At 36.4% G+C, this 21620-nt stretch overlaps 1 protein-coding gene across 3 annotated transcripts in view; it reads left to right on the forward strand.

Annotated features, from left to right (window-relative positions):
* The window catches only part of LOC100376570 (mitogen-activated protein kinase kinase kinase 2-like), an 81759-nt gene that overhangs the window by 51669 nt on the left and 8470 nt on the right, over positions 1-21620 (forward strand). For 2 of the 3 annotated variants that reach the window (XM_085496187.1, XM_085496189.1), the window contains exons 3-8: positions 12226-12335; positions 13506-13546; positions 14173-14278; positions 15849-16028; positions 16964-17203; positions 18903-18973. In XM_085496187.1, coding sequence (XP_085352313.1) covers positions 12226-12335; positions 13506-13546; positions 14173-14278; positions 15849-16028; positions 16964-17203; positions 18903-18973 — 748 coding nt within the window. The remainder of the gene's footprint in view (positions 1-12225; positions 12336-13505; positions 13547-14172; positions 14279-15848; positions 16029-16963; positions 17204-18902; positions 18974-21620) is intronic. The other variant, XM_085496188.1, reaches the window with a different exon arrangement.

Here is a 21620-nt window from a genome sequence, read left to right on the forward strand (position 1 = left end):
ATCATGAGTATGAGTTTTGACCTGGGCGTGACATGCACTAATTACCGCCAGTGAGTCCTTCGATACCCTTCCAATCACCAAAGAAATTATCTAGTTTAAGCTTGGTAACTTCTCAGTTTGTATTTGTTGGTCTTCGCAACAGGCAACGTCACCATCTTTTATCTATACGAGTCTCATATCTTGCACATCCATTATTTTTTAGTCAACTTCATTGTTTGTTTTTTAATGTTCCTTCTTATTTATAATAATTACCAAGGACGTTATGTTTTCTGTAGCACTGATTTGTTGGATTGTCTGTCCGTCTGTCTGAAACATTACGGAAAAAGCTATGCACGAATTGATCGAAAATTTTTCCAGAAATGTGTCTTCACCCAAAGAAGAATCACTGTCTGAGTTTTCTGAAGGATTCTTTATCATTGCAAGATTTCCATTTTTCAAATATGTGCAAACAAACCTTTAACTATAACCAGGTGATTCTCATCTCTGAATTTCACTCCAGTGAGTTTAAATAAGAAAATTGCCATAATAATAATTATATTATTTTATTTTCAATTGAAGAATTTATATCACATAACAGTAATAGAGTAACATTGTATTTTCTATTTCAAAGACGCACATATACTGTAATGTATTAAAAATATGAGGCTAATTATATTTAATTTTCAGTCTGAATTTGCATAATACATGAAAATAAAGATGAGGTTGTCAAGCAGGTGTGCAACTAGTTGTCCGTTCCTACCATGCATTATACAGAAGGCAAGCGCTAATTGGCTGTGAGAATTAAATTTCAGAAATGTTGCTGAAAATCATAGTAGAGTGTCCTCATAGATAATCTTCACTAACCCCTATCACCTGTGGAATGATAAAAACTATACACTTGCATTTTTCGAAACGGGGGGGGGGGGGGGGGGTATTCTATTTGTATATTTGTGTTGGGGAGATTCAGTAAAATGTTTCACTTAGTTTGTTTCTTGTAGAGTTTCCTGTAAGCCTCGTTTGCACAGAACCTGTGAGTTGTGGTGTAAAACTGTACATCATATGAACACACATTTGTAACACTTTGAAAAAAGATAAAAAAAAAATGTAGGTTTTATAAGTGGTCCAAGGGTTAATGTCAGATGGTATCATTATCATAATTATTATTTAACTTTTTATTTGCTCACTGCCAAATTTGTTGAGGGAATACTCTTCCCCTTTAACATGTGTATGTTCACAAACCATCTAGTCGTTGGTTGAATGGAACGGAAAAAAGACTTTAACCGATCCCTTCCTGTCTTTTGTGTCTCCTCTACCCATATAAAGTATTATCATGTATGTACATGCATTATTTTATTTGTTTTATCCTTTCAGTTATTGCATTGATACCCAGACTGGGGTGTGTAACTGATTATATCGTCTTCCTACGCAATGTCTTCTCATTGCACATTGTTGACGATGTATAGAATAATAATAGGCGTATGATAATATAGACAAATAATAATGGACAATGTGTGTGTGCAGTTTCATGTACTGTAAAATGACTAATTTTCACTGGGTTTATATTTCACTGATTTACCATTTCAGGCATATTCAGTGGGTTTTAAATTCACGGTTTTATCATTTAGATAATGTGTTCTATGCTAAATTTTACATATTCACTGGGTTTTATTTAGCGCATTTACCAGTCAGCGAAATAAGCAAAATTAAAACCCAGTGAATAATTAAGCTTTTTACAGTATATCACCATTTTGAATAATTATGTCAATTGTAAATGAAGTCTAGTAATTTCAACCCAGTAGTGGTAAATCTCACCAAAATCCTGCATTGTACAGACATGCATTTGTAACGTATTTTGAGTACATCTGGATACGGAACTTGATTTCAATCTTTTGTCATAAAAATCTTAATTAAATATTAATGTTTCAACAATGGCAATGATACCACAGTAATAAGTTTTTGTCATTTAATGGTCTGATATGCCAGTTTTGAATTGATTTGTTCTTTCCTCTGAGAGTTATCAACAGGTACGACGCATGAAATCATGCTTTAGGGGGTTTGTGCAAGAGCACAGGTATTTGTAGGACATTATTCAAATGGCGCTATTAATAAGTGTTTGAGGAAGAATAAAGGTGTGGAGTTCTTTCAAATGTTTTTATAATAGTTTGTTGTACTATTCGTCTGTATACAGGGTACAATGACCCAAATGTCAGTAAGTGTTTTCGTCTTCTATCTTTGTTTCCAAGGACTTAAGTGATAAGTTTTGTCGCTTAAATTTCATTCTTATAGTGGTTGATCAGTGACCATACAATCTGAGGCTGATTTTCATAATCAGTTAAGTATTGCTGTATTATATTATCTGTATCTATACCTATATTTCTGTGCGTGATGCAATTCAGGAACCAGTTTTTCATCCCAGCTCATTGAAGATGCAAATTTTACTTCTTTTAAACTGGTGAAATACATGATTGTATTTGCGTCATTAACATACTAAAGTTTCCTGATTGCTATTTATTGAAGGAGCATTGCTGTATTATAGTTGTAGTATAACATGGTTAATTTGAATCTAGGCCTCTGATTGGCTGAAGCGCAGGGTCTTATACATGTATCTGGCACTAGAAGACATGTGATTCTGCCTGAAAACTGAATAAACTGGCTTAGATATCTGACTGAATCGTTATCACACGAATGTGAGCACTGTTCATAGGGATTGTCAGTGTACACTGATATTAATATGAATTATTATTGCCAAAAATGGTAATATGTTGGACATTTTGTGAGAAAACTTTCTGTGAGGAACGTGTGCATTCATTCCAGCATAGCATTTGAATCAATATATCGGTATTCGTAATTGTCGCTTGCCAGGGTTGTTCTTTTCGTAAATCTTAAGAATCATAACTGAAAACATGGTGTCTTTACTTTTGTTGCTTCATTAATATGTGCATATGGTTAGACTGTTGAAAGGCTTTCTGTCCTAATGTGTGTGTTTCTTCTTCAACTAAAATGTTTAATGTAATGCGTTTGCGAAATGCCAAAGGCATCTCACGTGAGGGCAGTACACCTGAGTGACTGTTATAGGTTGAAGGCACATCCTTATTATTAATTATGCATACAACTGGATGACATAGTCATGATTATATTTTGTACATATTGGTATCACATTTCCCCCTGTGACTTGTGATTGGTTAGTGATTGCATGACGTCATGTCAATCACCTTCATACCTTACAGATACCCTACGCTATGGGAGAATTTCTCTACAGTAGTGAGTAATATCGGCCTATGACAGTCTCTTGGGGCTAGTCCTGAAATGCTTTTGGCATTTTTGCTATTAAAGGCATTGATTTTAGTTGAAAAATAACATTAGGCCTGAGGAACTGTTCGCAGTGTATGATCACTAGTTAGTTGGAATATACTGGAATTATTGTAAATTTTGTCATGTGTCTTGTCCATCTATGTGTATGTTCTATGGAGAGTGTTTTAACCCAGGAATTTGAATACAAAATCTAGAATGCACACTAAGTAGCTGGAAAATTCTAACCCTTAAAAATGTATTAGAATGCATATATATAAAACCCCAAATTGAAATGGCTTATAGTCTTGAAAGTTTAGTGTATAACCCAAACTAATCTTAATAGAAAATGCTTTTTATTTAATATGGATTTTGTAATATTGTCTACTAGTATCTTACACCATCAAAAAGAGAATCCCATGTGTGATTTAGTGACGTGATGTCACCCTGACATGCTGAAATTGTAACCGATTGCACAAATGATGCTGATGTTCAGCTACCAGTGATGAGAGATGCTAGCAAATACCAAAGCTGCTGCAATAATTGTAGAACACATATTACTAAACATGTCAAAAACTTCAAATGAAATTTTGTCGACAATACAACTTTAACCTGAATGTATTTGCTTAGTGTAGAACCCCAGATGTTCAAAACAAACCACTCACATCACTCACATGGTGGTTTTTTTCAATAGGAGTTGAGAAAATGCAAACAAACTGTATACACGGTCTGCTGATCATCACCATGGTTACAATGATACCAAATCATATTGTGTTTTCCCCATTGGGCATTGGTGCCAACTCGTGTATCGTGAAACTAGGATGGCGAGATCACATTGAAAAGCATGCATTCTTGGGATTTAAATAAAAATTCTGAATTAAGTCTGCTTTATTTCTCTGACCCACTTGCCTGATTGAACACTGTCAGAATGAATGGTCTTTTGTTGAAATCTGCAGTGTTTTTACCTGTACTGTTGAAATGTTTGATGTAGGTCAGGCAGTCTTGGCTAAAGTCAACATTGGTAAATTGAAAGTGCTCAATGATTATACATACATTTGTACTGCTGGTTCTACTATTGTGTAGACCTCTGCTCTGCTTACTATGTATTCCGTCCACCTGTGCCTGGGTACACACCAGATCAAAGTGTTTCTGTGAACGTGAACTTCTATGCAAGTATGTTGTATGGCCCACCTGTGTGTTTCACTGGCATGTCTACATTTCCTGGTTAGTATCATCAAATTTCTCACTCCTGGCTTTCTCGTTTTGTATTTGTTCAGATCAGACAATTTGATGCAAGACATCATCTGTCAACAAAAATGAGTAGATTGTTGTTTCTATAATCTAGTCTTGCTTTAAATCATCAGAGATTGAACGGCAGGTTTTTCATTTTCATCCTCATACCGTATATATGATAGTGGAAAACTCCTGTTTTTTTGTGATGATATGTCACGACTAAAAAGCCAGCTGCGACATTCATCGGTTCACATCTTTGCAAACTCTGAAGAACAGACACGTCTCTTGCATTTGTTATGGTTTTATTACACCTTGGATTTATACTGTGTGAATTACAGTGTAATTGTAAAGGTAGTGCATGATTTATCTTTTGACTGAATAGACCTATAGTTTATCACATTCCTCTCTCTCTCTATTGCACCTATGTGTGGTCTTTCACATGTCATTATTGTATGGTGAAATGAATACACTACTGTATATGGAAATTATCTATTAAAACATTAGCATAAATAACATCAGAACATTGATCAAATTTGTTTAATAAAAATTCTAGAAAGCAAAAATGAAAACACATTGATCAAACTTGGTAAATTCATTTATCAGTGCTCAGAAGAAAACATGAAGCTTACTACACACCAGCTGCCTCATAATATTTACATTATACATATTTATTTCTGATACTAGTAGTGATTTTAATTTTTTTTTTTATTATTTAGCTATTTTAGTAATTACTGTATTTTACTTTCGTTTATCTGATCATTTATTTTTAATTGTTTACTTTATTGTAATCAATTTAATACCCTAAAGAGGGTAGAATGTCAATAAAGTTTACTTTACATAAATGGATTTGTGCAAGTTTGGTGTTAAAACAACAAGGTTTGGTTAATATGCGTTTCTATTTGAGTAAATACCATGCAGTGCAATTGAATACAAAAAATCATTCAAAGTACAGTACAATGCAAATTACCATCTGAAATACGAATACAATATTCAGTATTTGCTTTATTTTAAGAACATATAAACCCTATATTGTGTTTGTTGTATTGATAATACTGAAAAATATTTTTTATTTTGTCCATGGAAACACCTCTGTAATGTATGTACTAAACAGAAAAAATGCCCTGAGATAATACTTTGATTCCTTTCTAACAGAGAAAAGCTGTCCTGTTCTCACTGTTCAATGTTTTATCTCTGTCTATCAGTATATTATATACTCTTTCATTTCCTCTGCTGCATGATGCTGTTTGTTAGTTTATTTGCTCATCATGTCATTACCTAATAGTTCCCACTAGACATGTGCACATGTTATCTATGTAATTTGAAGGGATTACCAGTGACATCCACCATTCCTTGGAGAGAAACTAAGCTATGGGATGCAACTGGTGTCCCAGACAAAGCACCCTCTGGTGGACTGTAAGTGTACACATGTTATCTATATTATTTGAAGTGATTACCAATAACAATTACTTCTTCTCAGATACACTGAGCTTTGTAATTAGTGTCCCGAATGAGGCACCCTTTAGTGGCCTGGAAATGTTTTGTTTCTTCAATTTATTGTTCATCATCCAGTGTATTAGTAACATTTTCTGTATTGTGTCGCCATCATTTTGTGACCTGACAATTCTCTGCTCTATTAATGATTCCGACCAGGCCTAGCCAACTGTGGCACTTCTCAGGTCCAGTACAGTCATGATCCCAACCAGGCTTGGCCAACTGTGGTACCTCTCAGGCCCAGTAGAGCCATGATCCCAACCAGGCTTGGCCAACTGTGGTATCTCTCAGGCCCAGTAGAGCCATGATCCCAAACAGGCTTGGCCAACTGTGGTACCTCTCAGGCCCAGTACAGCCATGTCCCGACCAGGCTTGCCCAACTGTGGTACCTCTCAGGCCCAGTACAGCCATGATCCCAATCTGGCCTGGCCAACTGTGGCGCATCTCATGGTGAGTACATCTATGGTTCAAACCAGGCCTTGCCAACTGCGGTTCAAACCAGGCCTTGCCAACTGTGGTTCAAACCAGGCCTTGCCAACTGCGGTTCAAACCAGGCCTTGCCAACTGCGGTTCAAACCAGGCCTTGCCAACTGTGGTTCAAACCAGGCCTTGCCAACTGTGGTTCAAACCAGGCCTTGCCAACTGTGGTTCAAACCAGGCCTTGCCAACTGTGGTTCAAACCAGGCCTTGCCAACTGTGGTTCAAACCAGGCCTTGCCAACTGGTTCAAACCAGGCCTTGCCAACTGTGGTTCAAACCAGGCCTTGCCAACTGTGGTTCAAACCAGGCCTTGCCAACTGTGGTTCAAACCAGGCCTTGCCAACTGTGGTTCAAACCAGGCCTTGCCAACTGTGGTTCAAACCAGGCCTTGCCAACTGTGGTTCAAACCAAGCCTTGCCAACTGTGGTTCAAACCAGGCCTTGCCAACTGCGGTTCAAACCAGGCCTTGCCAACTGTGGTTCAAACCAGGCCTTGCCAACTGCGGTTCAAACCAGGCCTTGCCAACTGCGGTTCAAACCAGGCCTTGCCAACTGTGGTTCAAACCAGGCCTTGCCAACTGTGGTTCAAACCAGGCCTTGCCAACTGTGGTTCAAACCAGGCCTTGCCAACTGTGGTTCAAACCAGGCCTTGCCAACTGTGGTTCAAACCAGGCCTTGCCAACTGTGGTTCAAACCAGGCCTTGCCAACTGTGGTTCAAACCAGGCCTTGCCAACTGTGGTTCAAACCAGGCCTTGCCAACTGTGGTTCAAACCAGGCCTTGCCAACTGTGCTTCAAACCAAGCCTTGCCAACTGTGGCACCTCTTATTCCAAGTGAATCTATGGTTGATACCATGCCCGCCAACTATGGTCTCTCTCATGCCGAGTACATCCCAACCAGGCCTGGCTAATTGAGCACCTCTCATGCCCTGTACATCCTCATCCAGTTGACACCTGTGCATAAGTTGTTTCTTTATCCTTTGTCTAAAGTCAATTTACAGAGATAATACTGTCATGTATGGGGATGTCCATACAATCACTGTATTTATTATAATTGGTAAAGGCATAATGAAGCATAATTAGCTGGTGGCAGTGAACTTTTATTTGTTTATGTCATTATTTCCATAATAAGACTTATCTTGCTTAAAGCGTTTCCATCCAGACACAATGTTGTTGATGGCTGTAGGCAATAATTTTCCTTTCTGTACTCGGTTTACTGTAGCAACAAATTCGATAGCTGCGCTAATTCATCACGTTGGTAAAACAATACCATGGCTCCGTAGGACGTAATCTCCCAAGTGCGTGTGATGAATCATGTGTGTGCAGTGTTGATGTGAAATAGTTTGGGTTAAAGTCCCCCGTGTATTGTGTGTGGGAGGAAGTTTAGGGCATGAGCAATTACAACCTGGTGTGTCCGTTTGATAAATGCTCAATGTAGATTCTTACAAGTATTGTTGCTGCTGATATGAGTGTTGGGAGATAAATTATAGTTTGATGGAGTTAAACTGCCCTGGAAAACAGTTTAACCTAAAACAGCTGATGGTACTTTTGGGTAAGTGAGATAACTAGAAGATCTATATAAGCACATTGCTCATACAATAATACACGTCTTATGCTCCAATCTTGAATTTAGGATAAACATTGTACTTGTATGATGAAAAAAATAATAATTAGCAGGCATAATTGGCACTTTGCTGGGCTTCAGCTAAATTCGCAAAATTAAGTATTTCACTAATGCAAGTTATTCCAAACCATGAATTAATTTAGTCATCATTTAAAAACATCATGTCATCACCCTTAGAAAAGTATATCTATAAACCATGTGTTTATATGTGTAGCATATTTCAGTTTGCTCTATGAATCTGAAAAATGTGTGATATTTCATAATATTATATCAAGTGGCTATGTATTTAAACTCAGTAAGAAAAATATTAAATCGTTAACCATTATCTACTGTGGTTAAAACATATTTTGGCTTTCTGGACACCCATCTTTGTATGTAAATCAGCTTGGCAACCTCAAGATCTACCGCAAGTGGATTACTCTGACCTTCTTGTTACCCCTTCTGACCGGTCTTTGTACTGATGGAGAATACAGTGAAGATGACCTGCCTTATTGATTAAATTAAATGCCTGTCTGTTGTAGACACTTTAATGTCCCTTACATCAACCTGGTACAATCAAAACCTAATGCCTGTGTTGATTTATGTAAGATATTCCCATGGATGAAATCACATGTGTTATCATGTGCGATTCAAAGAGATGTCCTAGTCTTATATAAACAACCTGTTTTATGATTTACAGGATTACATACCACTACTACTTCTACTGTTTGAGAAATGTTATTTCTCACGAACTTCCTACAAAGATTTTATTTCATGTGTATTTTATGTAACATGACAATTTTTCACAATAAGGTGCTAGTCAGTCAGTCAGTCAGTCAGTCAGTCAGTCAGTCAGTCAGTCAGTCAGTCAGTCAGTCAGTCAGTCATGAGAATTCCTAGGGGTGAAGTTTGAATGGTTTACTGTACTTCCTTCTCTCCCACACATTGCTTTTTACTACTTATTATTGGATTTCCATTTACTCGCCCATTAATATTTCTGCCCCTGATTATTGCAGTGTAAAACAAACTGAGGAAAGCAGTAAACTGATTTGGAGAAGACTAACAGGCCCTGATCAACTGAACTTTTGCAGTTTTATGCAATTATAAATCATGCCACAATGCTTGACTAAAATATCAACTTTAACATTAATACTGCTCACAATCTGGATGCTTACTTCTCCATCCTTCGAGATATTAGCCTTTTCCTCTCTGATACAATTGACCATCATGCCTCTATCCCTTGGGACATAGAACATCACCTTTCTATCTCTTGGGACATTGACCATCACCTCTCTAACCCTTGGGACATTGACCATCACCTTTCTATCCCTTGGGACATTGACCATCACCTCTCTAACCCTTGGGACATAGAACATCATTCCCCTTGGGACATAGACCATCATTCCCCTTGGGACATAGACCATCATTCCCCTTGGGACATAGACCATCATTCCCCTTCCCCTTGGGACATTGACCATCATGCATCTATCCCTTCAGACATAGAACATCACCTTTCTACCCCTTGGGACATTGACCATCACCTTTCTATCCCTTGGGACATTGACCATCACCTCTCTAACCCTTGGGACATTGATCATCACCTTTCTACCCCTTGGGACATTGACCATCACCTCTCTAACCCTTGGGACATTGACCATCACCTTTCTACCCCTTGGGACATTGACCATCACCTTTCTATCCCTTGGGACATTGACCATCACCTCTCTAACCCTTGGGACATTGATCATCACCTTTCTAACCCTTGGGACATTGACCATCACCTTTCTATCCTTTGGGACATTGACCATCACCTTTCTATCCCTTGGGACATTGACCATCACCTCTCTAACCCTTGGGACATAGAACATCATTCCCCTTGGGACATAGAACATCATTCCCCTTGGGACATAGAACATCATTCCCCTTGGGACATAGAACATCATTCCCCTTGGACATTGACCATCACCTTTCTACCCCTTGGGACATTGACCATCACCTTTCTACCCCTTGGGACATTGACCATCACCTTTCTACCCCTTGGGACATTGACCATCACCTTTCTACCCCTTGGGACATTGACCATCACCTTTCTACGCCTTGGACATTGACCATCATCTTCGTACCCCTTGGGGCATAGACCATCACACCTCTACCTCTTGAGACATTGACCATCACCTTCCTATCCGTTGAGACATAGACCATCATCACCCTACCATTGGACTGTGCACTGTATGTGTGGGGAAAACATGTTTCATACATATTGAACAATTGCTTGTTTTAGTATATACATGTACATGGTAAAAACAAACATGACATACTGTTCATTATGAACTATTTTCAAATGGTGCAGTGGTTTACAAACAAACAAAATAGTGTTATATTCCACGACTTAAGAAGAAAACATGTACCGGTACTTGTCTGACAGCAACATTGTTAACTGACTAGCAAACTGCGGTGGTAGAAAGCCATCAGAGATCTGATCGTACTGCTTGGAAAACATCCCAGAAAACACAAATGTACAAATATCTGCAACTGACTGCTATGATCATTCAATTCTCTACAGATCCTTTAGAGATTACAGGTATCTCTATAAGGAAATTATAAAATTGTCTCAACTACGGGAGTCAGTCCACTTTTAGTGCACCACGTGTGGTGCACTAAAAATGAATATATGCAACACAAGCGTGATACATGGGTGAGGCATGACTGAGTGACAGGTTAGGCAACTTGTACATGTAGCTAGGTAATAATCACATTAAAAATGCATCTTTTGTTGCCTGTGGCCTTACAGCTGATTGAAGACCATTGCCAGTCTCTTGTAATATTGTTTTGTGCTGATAATGTGTTTGGATGCATTTGGGTCATTTGTAATAGTCACTCTACTCCATTATATTGACAAGAATTACTTGTGATTTACAGTCTAGTGAATACTGTCTGTCAACATCACTTTTAATTTTATAGTCACAATAACAACTTGATATTCCACTGGTCTGTGGTGATGATGCATGTACTCCCACTCATGTACCCTTAAGTACGCAGCTAGGCTGCTTCAGCTTATGATGTACCATGCTATGCGGTCACTCTTCTAAAATTACATCAAGTTTTACTGCCTTCTTTGAGTGTTAGCATCTTCTTCCAGTGTCTCTGCATTGTCTACATCCGATATATAGCTATACTGTGCTGCTGTCAATGTATCTGCGGGTAACACGCCAATATATTGGTAAGATTGGTGTTCTTACATGTAGTGAGTGTAGTTGTTTTCCAATGTCTCTTCACTGCTGTGTTGATACATACGTACACTATGCTGCTGTCAATGTACATGTATACTAGTAGGTAAAATAATTACTCTTATGTAGCCATACAGCTGTGTACTGTTGTCATGGTTTGTCAATGTTGTTGTGTTCATGCATTCCGCTTCACTTGGTAAAACTCACTACATCACATCTACATGGATGGTTTCTCTGCTGATGTTGGGGCTATAGACTCATCTTGTGTATAGTTCAGATATAGTAGTGCTTTATATCTTCACCATTGTGTAATTGCCCTTAATAGTATTCAGCTACTTTACTATAAACTATGGTGTAGCAGTGTAAATATAAACCAATGAAATAGCTGTGTTTATTTGTTTTAAGTTGTCTATTTAAATTTAGAATGAAATGTTAAAGTTATATTGCTTCGTGTCAATTGTGGTTGTGTATGTTAAGTTTGCTTTAAGTAACTTTGTTCTAGCGATCTTGGTACTAAAAACTCTTTGGTATGGATAGGTTACGATGAGCTATAGAACATTCCACTTATTTTTTTATAACATTTTATGTCCATAGCTGTACAGTGCTTGGAGAATGCATTCCTAGTTGTAAATGTACATGTACCATGCAAATAGACATCATACAAAATGTATATATTCAGCAAGTTTAATCTTTTAAACGCAAATGTTTTGTTATTATTTACAGAATAAGCCAGCACAATATTATTTAGTCTTCTCTTACATTTTGGTTTACATATGATTCAAACTAATATTTCTTTTTTTAAAAAACACACATTTTGTGAATTGTGTTTTCATAATATGGGAGTGATGTTTCTTTTTATGTAGCTATTTGTAATTTGAAAAACCAGTTACTGAGTGAAAATAATTTTCTTTTTTTTCTTTTATTCAGCGGATGCAACTGATGCAACTGACCAGGTTTTACAAGATATCAAAGCTAATCTAGCAGCTGGATATCTTGATGGAGGAGGGCGGCATAAGACATTACGTGGATCATCACCGGTAAATAATATTTCTGTTTTCATTTCAACAAAATATGTTGTGTAGGAAATAACAATCTCGTTTTTCAGGTATTTGTGAGAAAGTAGGTCAGTAGGCCATTTTTCAGAGGTCTGTACAATGTCAAGTAGATATTTCTTGCCTCAGGTCAAGGTCTCAGAGAAACATGTTATATGACACTGAAACTATCAATCGCATAGTTTCATTTATCTGCCGACCCAACTTAGATCACATTCTTTAGCACAAGAATAAATTTATACAATGGCTGTTTGATGTTTTTGGTATCTGTCTATTTAATGTTTCGTAGAATGACAGCTAGAAATTAAATTTCTCTTCCTCCCCCCAATAATTCCTTTGCATACTGGTTTACAACATGGAGTACTGTTCATTACCATGGCCTTGTTATTTATTGAACTACATTTTATCCGCATGTCATACAGAATTGAGCATAGAACTCAGGCAGTGTTAGTTGTGATCAAGGATACGCAGTTTCACTTAAACTTACAGTAAATAAACCAATTTTCTGCTAGCAACGTTCATGATTTCATCATTTGCAAAGACGAAATTACTATACATCTGCTGTGTTTTCTTTTCTAAAGGGGTGCAGTGAAATTTTCATTGCTACAGAATTGTCGCTTAAATGTGACGCTTGTGAAATTCAAATTACATACAAACATACCATGATTGTTATTAAATTAACAATAGTTACAAACCAAAATAAAAAACTTTCATATAATCAGCAATCAATCTGTGTTAGGGTTTGATTGATTACAAAATTATTTCACAAGAATTGGTAGTTGATGTTGATAACATTGATAAAAAGTCAAAACCTAATTTATGTTCTGTAATCAATTTCTCTTATTATTGCTGCTGTTAATTAAGAATAGATTTATGGTTGGTTATTTTAAAAACTTGGTTTCAAACTCAGTGTCACATCAACAGGCTTGGTGTCTAGTCCCAGGCAGTGAAATCAATTAATTTCATTATAAACTGAGAATGTATTTATAACTGACCAACTTTCACTGTTTGTTTAATCTGTTTTATTGTTTGATTTATTTTTTTTGGTTAGATTTTATGAGTTGAGATTCCACAGTTCCTCTAACAAAAAAAAAAAATCCCTGCATTATTTTCAAATTGTCTGTTGATTTTCATATTGTGTTGTTGCCATTACAGAATGATGTCCGTGTTAAGTTTGAATATTTAGGAGAGAAGAGGTAAGATGTTTTTTATTATATATCTGTTAGTGTTATAATTTTACAGTGTCTTCCAAGGTATCTGCAATTTACCTAATTAGGGAATACAAATTCCAAAAAAGGAATGACATGCTATATTTCTAAGATAGTGAGCGTTTTTCCAAATCGTACGAAAGAAAATTGCTGCACCACCTAGTTTTCATGACCTTGCCCTGTTCTGGGCTTTATACATCAAGGGAGTTGGACTAAAAATAACGTGATACAACAAAGTATCCAATTTTAACAACTTTCACAGCAATTGATACTGTCTTTATGCCTACTTGTAAAAACTTTGTCTAGTTAGACTTGAGGGTAATAATGTACTAACTGCAGTGTGCAAGCCCCTTCAGACTACAATCATACCACTCGTATCAAATAGCATTACGTTAAAATTATATTTTTATTTCAATTTTTCAATTTACTCGCTTAAGAATAGATGATGATTTCTGCTGTGTGAGGTTTAGTTTGAAAGGTGAAGTTGCTAATCCTGGAAGCCTGTAAAATATAGCTGCTAGACTGTCGTGATGTCATATTGATGTTATACTTTGGGGTCAAGTTTCCAGGAACAACTATAGACTTCTCACATTCTCTATGTAATTATTTCTCAGGAATATATTGGTTTCAAGACCTGTTAAATTTACAGACTTGCTAAGCAAAGCTAAGACTGCCTATGGAGCAGGACTTACACTTGTGTTGCATTATTCCAATAATGAGGTAAGATTTTGTTACCAACTCAAGATGTATCAGACATTATAGACGTCAAAGTTACACTCTCAGATTATTCTTATAAAAAATTTTTGGGTTTTGGCACTCTTAATCTTTATCTGGTCAAATCAATATAAGGATAAATGGCTGGGTATTCAGAAGGGTAAAGTGTGGACAAATTGTTTATGTACATGAAATTCAAACAAACGTTGCACATATATTCTGTGGCACTTTAAGTAAAATATTTTATTGTCTTTTAATATGCATAAATTCTCAAATAAATTTCTTTTTTGACTCATAATTATGCTGTATTATTGCAGTCTGCAGATGTCTCCATGCACCAAAAGTTGTGGCTCATGAAATTCAAATATTCAATCAAAAACAAAGCTGAAACGATCATTTTGCACAAATTCAGTCAATCAAAAATTTCATCTAATAATACACAAATAAAGTTGTAGGAGTGAGTGTTGAGCTAAGTACTCTATTAGGACACCACTGGTGTCTCTGCTATTATACATGCTATAGGGTAAGAACTCTGTACAGACACCACTGAGTTTGGTAGACATACGAAACTCTCTGTGTAACATGATTCCTCTTTTTTCCCTATTTTCTGAACATTGAATCAAAATTTCAACTATGTTGAGACTATGTTTTTGTCAGTAAAATTCCTGAATTGAAATCCATATGGCATAACTATCTACAAGAAGTGACTAAAATTCACACACTCTGTGAAATTAGGAATTGGTAAAATATTGACTAACATTTACTATCATTATCTGATATGTGTGCTTGCCTTTAAAATTTAGATAATATATATTTATACATATATATACATGTCAGACCTGTAAGAAATTTAGTGACAAAATTCACACATTTTAACCCATCTAAAAAATCAACTTGAGTGTCAACTTCTTTTTAATATTACAAAATAACTCAAATAATCAACTCAAACTCAAGTTTACTATTAAAATATTTTGCGTACTGAACAATTGATTACCTGTAACCACGGAAACAGGCATTTTATTATAAACTTCAGTTTGAGGTAGTTGTATCGTGTATTGAAGTTAGGAGTCATTTACATTTTCAAAGTTGAAGAAATCAAAAGATGGGTGGGCGAGTTGTTTAAATACCGGTAATTACAGGAGGAAATCATAATGCCTATTCTAATAGTTCATTGTCTCTTCTTGTGCTTGCTTAATAACTTTTTATCTCAATATCCATATAATAATTGCAGAATAAAGTTTGAAATGTCCAATGTGCAAAATTATATGGTTATGGTTTAACAACTATTAAACTTACCTTAACAATTGACCCATGTACTTGTATCATTTACTGTGTTATATTACACCAAAATTGGGGAGTGATGTTACACATATTGTAATGAATAAAGCCTTGTCCATGTCTCAGGCTTTTTTCTTGTATTCATAATATAGTGAATGAAAGTTTCTCTCAGTGAGAAGGAAAAAAAATGTTCAAGGGTGCATTTGTACTATTTTGTCAATATTACATATTCTCATTGAAAAAAAAAATGGTTCTGTTATGCAACTAACATTATGTTTTTGATTTGATATTGTTTCAGTTTATTATTCCTGTGACATCACAATCGGCTTTAGATCAGGCCATTGAGTTGATGGATAGAGTGCCACGCAGCAAAGGAAGCAAAGCTCTACGACTTTACCTCACTACAAGTGGCGAAAGCAGGCCGTCAGTATCAAGTACTCCGCCAAATGGACCACTAAAAGATCTATTTGACACACATGTAAGTTTACTTTTAATGTTCTCCTTCTTGAAAGCTATCCCTCAAAGAACATTGCAATTGTGTCTAATAAGTACAATGGAATAGCAACTGTTTCTGCATCTTTATGTAGTGGAATAGATGTTGGTATTAAACTCCTCAATGAAAAGACTAGGCTTCAGATAGTTTCTCTGTTTTCAAACTTGCAGACTCCTCCAAATATTCATCTGTTATACCATGACTTGGCAAATAAATGAATAAAATTCTGTAAGAATTGTAGCTTCCCTGACACTGATTTCACAATTCAAGTTGTTGGCTATTCTTGACCATCAAACAGGTTTATAGTAGGAATAGACCATTTTCCATTCACTGCGAGAATCACGCGTTATGCGTGAAATCGAACGTAAAAACATGACAAACAAAGGTCATAGCATCATAGTGGCATCATACATCGCGTGGGATTCAACAAATGCGAAAGTATTTTGGGGGACACTTCCATGCTTAATAATGTGCTGTGTACACATTTGATGATAGGCAATTTTGATTAAGTGAGGGCATTCGGAAGCAATATTTCTCTGTCGAAGATCGGCTGGTCGATGTGAGCTACAAAATAAAGAAATTCTAGTTCAAAATCAAATCGTTCGATTTTTGCGGCAGACGTTCGACGCACGTCTTTCATGCATCTCGCGAGATCTCACAATTCTACAGAAAATCACATATTCTGTCAAGTTATAATGGTGAGGCAACTGCTTAATAAAAGAACCTTGGTTGGCGAAAATGATGACACACAAAGGGTTAAAATAACGAGTTTTAGGTAGCACCTGAAGCTTACATAAGGTAGTCCTAATCTGAGATGCTGTACTTGAGTTGTACATTCTGCTTTGGAGGGGGGGGGGAGGGGAGGGGGTTACCCAGAATAAATAAATGTGACTTCATTCATCCTTCTGTCTGTTTTGCAGATCAGCAATAATAACAGCAGCAAATCCATTCCAGTAAACAGATCCTATTCTTTGCCTCAGGATATTCCAGAAAAAGGCTTAGAAAGCAACAAGAGACATTCGGCACCACCGCATCAAACGAGGGATACTCATTCCCCGCCTCCTGGTATCACACCGGATAGTGAGGAAATGCCGCAAGCTAGTTCCTTTGATTCCTCATGCGGGGAAGGCAGATTTATTCCAGAAGAAGATTCCAGAGAGGTGAGTTTATTCCACAGTTCTTAGCCTTGTCTCTCTCGTATATCTTGTTAGTCAACAGACTTTCTTGTTGTAACTAGACTAATGAAAATCTATAAACTTTCACAAATTGTGAATACTAACTTGATTCCAGTGAAATATTCACCGTTAAAAAAGTCTATACATGTTCTGCCTGCCACTATTTCTGAAATTTGTCTTCGAAATGAGTCAATTTTCCGTTGATTCTAGTCTGTAACGCTGCACTTGGTGAACTTAGCAGATTTTCGCTGAAAACCCTTAGATTGTCTTGTATTGTTAGATACTGGATAAACATCCTGGATCGTGACTATACATCCTATATTGAATGTTGTTATAACTACCAATTTGAAATGGCCGAGAAGGGTTACAAGTGGTGGGCATGTGTAAAGGAACTGTTTAGTTTTGGTTTCGGTATGGCCTGAGATATGCAAGAATTCGGCAATGTAAATATGTTTGTGTCTGTCCTTAAACAAAGATCAACAAGTCTGCTTCCAATAATCTCATTTTAGAAAAAATATCTGTCCTTTAATGATATAGAAGTTTTTTATGCAGATTTGGGGTTTCTAATTACAGATTGCGCATCGAGAAGGGAAATATTCCCAGAGAAAGGCCATACTTCATTAATAAATTTGGATTCTTGGTTGACCAAAACCATTTAATTGAGGTCACAGAAATTGGCATTAGTAGCTTGGCCATACAATATTGTCCTGGGTTTGAATTTCACAATAGACAATTGACCACAGATGTAGGTCAATGTACACTAACAAGATTCCGTCCGCACAGAATTTTATTTTTTGAATTTTCTACTTTACACAGTAAAAAAAGATAACCTTTAACCTCTTCACCACCAGTTCTCTATTTTCATCACAAATTCCTGTTCATGCACTTTCTACAGAAGATTGGGATAAAAATAGTCAAATCTTTTGAGTAAAAATGTATACTGTCTCAAATTAATTCTGTTGGCTTCACAATTAGGATTCATTTCCAGAAATATTGAACAATGTAGAAAAATTTGGGCAAGAAAGTCTGTTGGTGAAAAGGTTAAACATCATCAGGTACAATATGATATAATGTTGAATGCTTCTTGATTCATCCAATTTAAATCATATGTTTTCACTTGTGAGACTGAAACCATATTCTTACAATTATCTTAACTATTATATTATCACTCCTTGCATACATATGTTAATGATTGTACAAGAACTCTAAGGTCAATTGAGGTTAACTCCCCTGAAGTGTAATCAGTACTTGTGTTACCGACTAATTTAATAGCATTATAATAACAGGTACATCTGTAAGCAGTGGGCATCTACTGTAAATAATGCCAATAATTTGAGTGTGTTAGCAAAAAAAAACCCATTGTGACTGGCCCAGATGATACAATGCTACATTATTGCGTGATTTTCCCCATGCAGCGTGAATACCGGTAATCTTGAAAATGTCTCTGATAAAATCAAAGCGGTTTACGCTATTTCACTTAGTATTAACGTATTAGTCTATTTGATAAGATGCTGAAGCTAGTGCTGTGAAATTAAAAAGTGAACGTGTTGAAAATGAAACATTACATTGTGTTATAGTGTATGAACCGTTCATGCTGAAAGACATGTTTGTGATGTCATCATTTCAAGGTGACCAAATTCACTGAGACTCTAATTAAAAAACAAATTATTTTTGTTTAATTCAGACTGAATACAGGTATGATAGCCAATCATCTTTAGTCACAACTAATTACAGAACTGGTGGATCACTAGGAAGGTATGTAACACATTCTCTCATTTACTCGTTTATACTTTCCATTCCATGTTTGTAAATGTGTTGAAATGGGCGTAGTGCGAGTGGCTAGTACGAGTAGCACTAAGCCAAAAAAGTACTAGATCTAGTGCTAAAATGGCACTAGATCTAGTGCTAAAATGTGCACAGTGCGAGTGGCATTGTTATCGCATTGTCAACGACGTCAAATAATAGGAGGAGCATCGACAACCACTTTCATATGCAAACTACAAACAGTATAAAACATCGGCAATATGCGCGAGATGTCCATAATAATACTTTCTTTATATAATACCGGATTCTGTCGTAAATTTGCCCATCCGAAAAATCACCCTTAGGATTTCACGGCTGGTGGGCGCTTATTTGGGGTTCAAAATTTCAAAAAATAATTATCAATTATTTTGGGGGGGAAATTTTCATTGTATCCAACCATGGACGTACTAGAGTCTCTAGTACGTCCATGATCCAACTACACAGACTTCCTACGCCGTCAGTTGGGCCACCCAAGAACTATTGCAGAATTAACAATAATTAATAATTCTTGCTGAATTAAAAAGTAGACCACCTGGAATATCATTACAGTGTCAGTGTCCAGTGTCATTTTTCAAATACATTTGTTTTTATTTTATTGGTAACAAAAGTATATTTTAAACGACGTTTCTAATAAAAACGAACACAACTGCATTCCGTAGCAGCAAGCGATCACTGATGCTCAATCCGGACATGCTACGTTTCACAAACGTTGAATATTACTCAGTAGTGATTATAATAACGCACAAAAATAAATTCGTTGATTCAAATAAAATTCAACTTAGTTTCATCGTAAGCAAATGATTCCGATTGCATTTAAACGCTCGATGTGGTAGGGTATCCGCCATGTTTCTCTTGTGTGAGTTGAGCTAATAGGTCAAATCGCTAATTAACCAATCAAAATGCTGGATGATGCCAACACGTTCAAATCACCATGGCTCATTTAAATATGTTAATGTTATTGAACGCAACGCGGAAGAGATTTGCCGATGTTGTAGTACGCTCTTTTGGCTTGGATTTTAATGGGAAAATGGCATGATTTTTTTTTAAATAAAAAAATAGTTGTTTTCAAAGATGAACTTAGCATAAGAAGAATAATAATTTAACATTGTTTACAGTGATAACAGCTCTTTGCCCAAACACGCTCTTGAATAAAAACTTAAATCATGGATGTACTTAGTACATGTGTTAGGCGTCAGGAACGATTGAAATGTCCGATAAATTACAACAAAATGTTTTAAAAAATAAATTTAAAAACTGCCGAAAAATCGCCCTGGACGATTTCTTGGTCCCATTTTTTTAACGCGACCATACACTGGGTTTGTTTTGCTGTGAAGGGTTAAAATATCTATTTCACAACCCGAAATTCAACAGACGAACTTGTTACTTCACATGTTTTAATTATTAGCAACTGTAACAAGAACAAGATTTCGAGAGTCTACAACAAAAAATCCTAAGGGCTCCTAAAAAATATTATTGCAGAGAAAGTGTCTAGACATATATAATATGGTCATGTTAAAAAATCAAAAAATCGGCGAGGTTACATCATATTCTGTTAGTTCCCCCATGATACAATGTAACAACAGGATTGCATGAATATGTATATGCCCATTCACAGGTCGCAGTACACACAACATTCACCGAGCTTTACAGGGACCCGGGACTTAGACTAGGAGTATACCAATTTTTTATTTAGTTCACATAGTTCATAATTTCATTTTCGAAGATCTATTTTCATTAAGTGTGGCGCCGACCAGAAATAAAACGACACATCAGTGATTTAAAAAAAATTAACGCTGAATTCCACCATTTACATAAAGTTTCCATTCGCCAAAGTTGAAAACACAAACTTCCTCACAATACCATTTCATACAGTATATCTATTCACAATTTGTAAAAATTTCGAAGTTTGACCTGCAGTTTCACTGTTTCAGCTAGTTTCCCGGCCGATCGCGTTGTTCCAGGTCTATTACGACAAACGTGGACAACGACATTCTCAATTTTCCCACTGTAGCACATTTCCAATGAATGAAAGATACAACAATTTTACGTAAATATTAATTTATTTTCAGAGAATTACGGGATGTCTTGACGTCGTTGACAACGCGATATCAATGCCACTCGCACTATGTACATTTTAGCACTAGATCTAGTGCCGTTTTAGCACTAGATCTAGTGCCATTTTAACACTAGATCTAGTAGTTTTTCGGATTAGTGCTACTATCACTAACCACTCGCACTATGTCCATTTCGACACATTTACATACCTCTTCCATTCAGGTGAAGTCCGATAACTGGGACATCTGGGTTGACCTTTGTGTGTGCGTCCATGCGTGTGTCTTCTGTCTTTCGGACATGCCTGGGCCACATACATCTGTTTATATGCACGTCCATTTGTTTCACAATTTGATTAAAGATGACAGAATGGTGGTCATTTTTATGCTTAAAATTCTGACATTTCTGCCATTCTGGAGCAGGATCTCTGTATGAAAAGATTTTGTTCAAATTTGGTACTTACATCAGACATAATGAAACCTTTATGCACATCATTTTTTTTTTCTCTTTTTTTTTTAACGAATGCGGTTCTTGAGCTGTATGTCCT

The sequence above is a fragment of the Saccoglossus kowalevskii genome, chromosome 22 (assembly GCF_978046115.1).
Source record: "Saccoglossus kowalevskii chromosome 22, keSacKowa6.1, whole genome shotgun sequence".
In the NCBI taxonomy this organism is placed as follows: Eukaryota; Metazoa; Hemichordata; class Enteropneusta; family Harrimaniidae; genus Saccoglossus; species Saccoglossus kowalevskii.